The sequence below is a fragment of the Orycteropus afer genome, unplaced genomic scaffold (assembly GCF_000298275.1).
Source record: "Orycteropus afer afer isolate SDZICR_OR568_19922 unplaced genomic scaffold, OryAfe1.0 scaffold00663, whole genome shotgun sequence".
NCBI lineage: Eukaryota > Metazoa > Chordata > Mammalia > Tubulidentata > Orycteropodidae > Orycteropus > Orycteropus afer.
In genome coordinates this window covers 75,970-77,305 of record NW_006922250.1, presented here as the reverse complement: position 1 = coordinate 77,305, position 1,336 = coordinate 75,970, and the positions used below count along the sequence as shown (strand labels likewise).

General features: G+C 58.8%; 1 protein-coding gene across 1 annotated transcript in view; it reads right to left on the bottom strand.

Annotated features, from left to right (window-relative positions):
* The window catches only part of PLCXD1 (phosphatidylinositol specific phospholipase C X domain containing 1), a 10,962-nt gene extending 9,836 nt beyond the window's left edge, over positions 1-1,126 (bottom strand). Inside the window, exon 1 of the mRNA XM_007956769.2 lies at positions 1,118-1,126. Within this exon, the coding sequence (XP_007954960.2) occupies positions 1,118-1,126 (9 nt within the window). The remainder of the gene's footprint in view (positions 1-1,117) is intronic.
* Between the last annotated feature and the right edge of the window lie 210 nt (positions 1,127-1,336).

Below are 1,336 nucleotides of genomic sequence, written 5' to 3'. Positions count from 1 at the left end.
GGGTGCCATGCGTCCAACGGACTCCACGGCAACAGGTTTTTACAAAGGGGTGTGGCTTGGAAAAAACAAGCAACAGATTTCCTGGGGCTCAGGAAGGACTGGCCAGGGGTGTGGGGGCCGTGGAGGAGAGTGTGAGGGAGGCAGAGACCTTGAGAGATGAGAGGCAGAGGCAGAGAAGAAAGCTCAAGAGAGACCCAGAGAAACAAAGACAAGAAGAGATGGAGGTAGTGAGAGGGAGGCGGGAGTGGGGGAGAGGAAGCCATTGTTTCCGGGTCAAGGCCCGCCTCTGTGCACTTGCTCACGGTTCCCAGACGCAGTAGTGATTCCCACCCCGTGTCAGTGCTCCGTGGAACATGGGTGCGTATGGGACGTGCTGACACTGGAAGCGTCACTGGTCATTTCCGGCTGACGGCTCGTCACTCTGCAGCGCTGCCCTTCCTGGGCCCGGAGAGGAAGTGACCAGACCTCAAGCTGTGACCTGGCGCTGTGTTCTGACCCCCACATGTCTAATTCCCACTCGCAGTGAGTGGGCAGGAAGGTGTAGGAGTGACGGCCCCGCACAGACGGGAGGGTGCAGGGGCCAGGCCACCCCAGCCGGCCCACCCGGCCCACACTGCTCTTCCCAGGAGAGCGGCCTTCTGGCGCCCTGCCCCGTGGGACCCCAGCCGTCTAGGGAAGCACGCAGTTCACGCTAACCTCGGACAGCTTCTAACCTAGGCACCAGTTCTAACCCCTCTCTCTGTCTCCGATGCCCACCTATGACACCCGAAGGAGGCACTGCCCACGTGCTGGGGCCTGTATCAGGGCTGTAGTTCTGAGGTGCTCAGATTGTGGGAGGCTGCGGTCCACAGCCGCAGCCCCAAGTCCGGTATGAGTCAGACATGTTCACATGCCATTCGGCTCACTCTGACCCTTAAACCACCATGGTGGCTGTGCACACAAGGCCAGGAGACTGGCTGAAAGGAGGTTCCACTCACACGAAGGACTAGGGGCCACGCCTGCTGTGTCCTTAACGATTTACTGAAAATAGTCCCGTGTCGCCTGCTTTCAGTTAATGGCTGGGGCCCTGGTTTGATCAGTAGCCACCTTGGGGCTCTGCCTCCGGCCGCGTGCTCACGAGGCCCATCTAGACGGCATGCAGCCACCAGCGTAGTGCACAGGTTCCCGTGAGCACCACCACGTGCTCGGGAATTCCCATTCTTCTCCGTGTTATCCATCATTTGTTATGATCCACACAGGCGAATGCCTTTGCACAGTCAATCAAACACAGGTGAACATTGTTCTGGTATTCTTTGCTTTGAGCCAAGACCCATGTGACGTCAGCAGTGACAGCCCG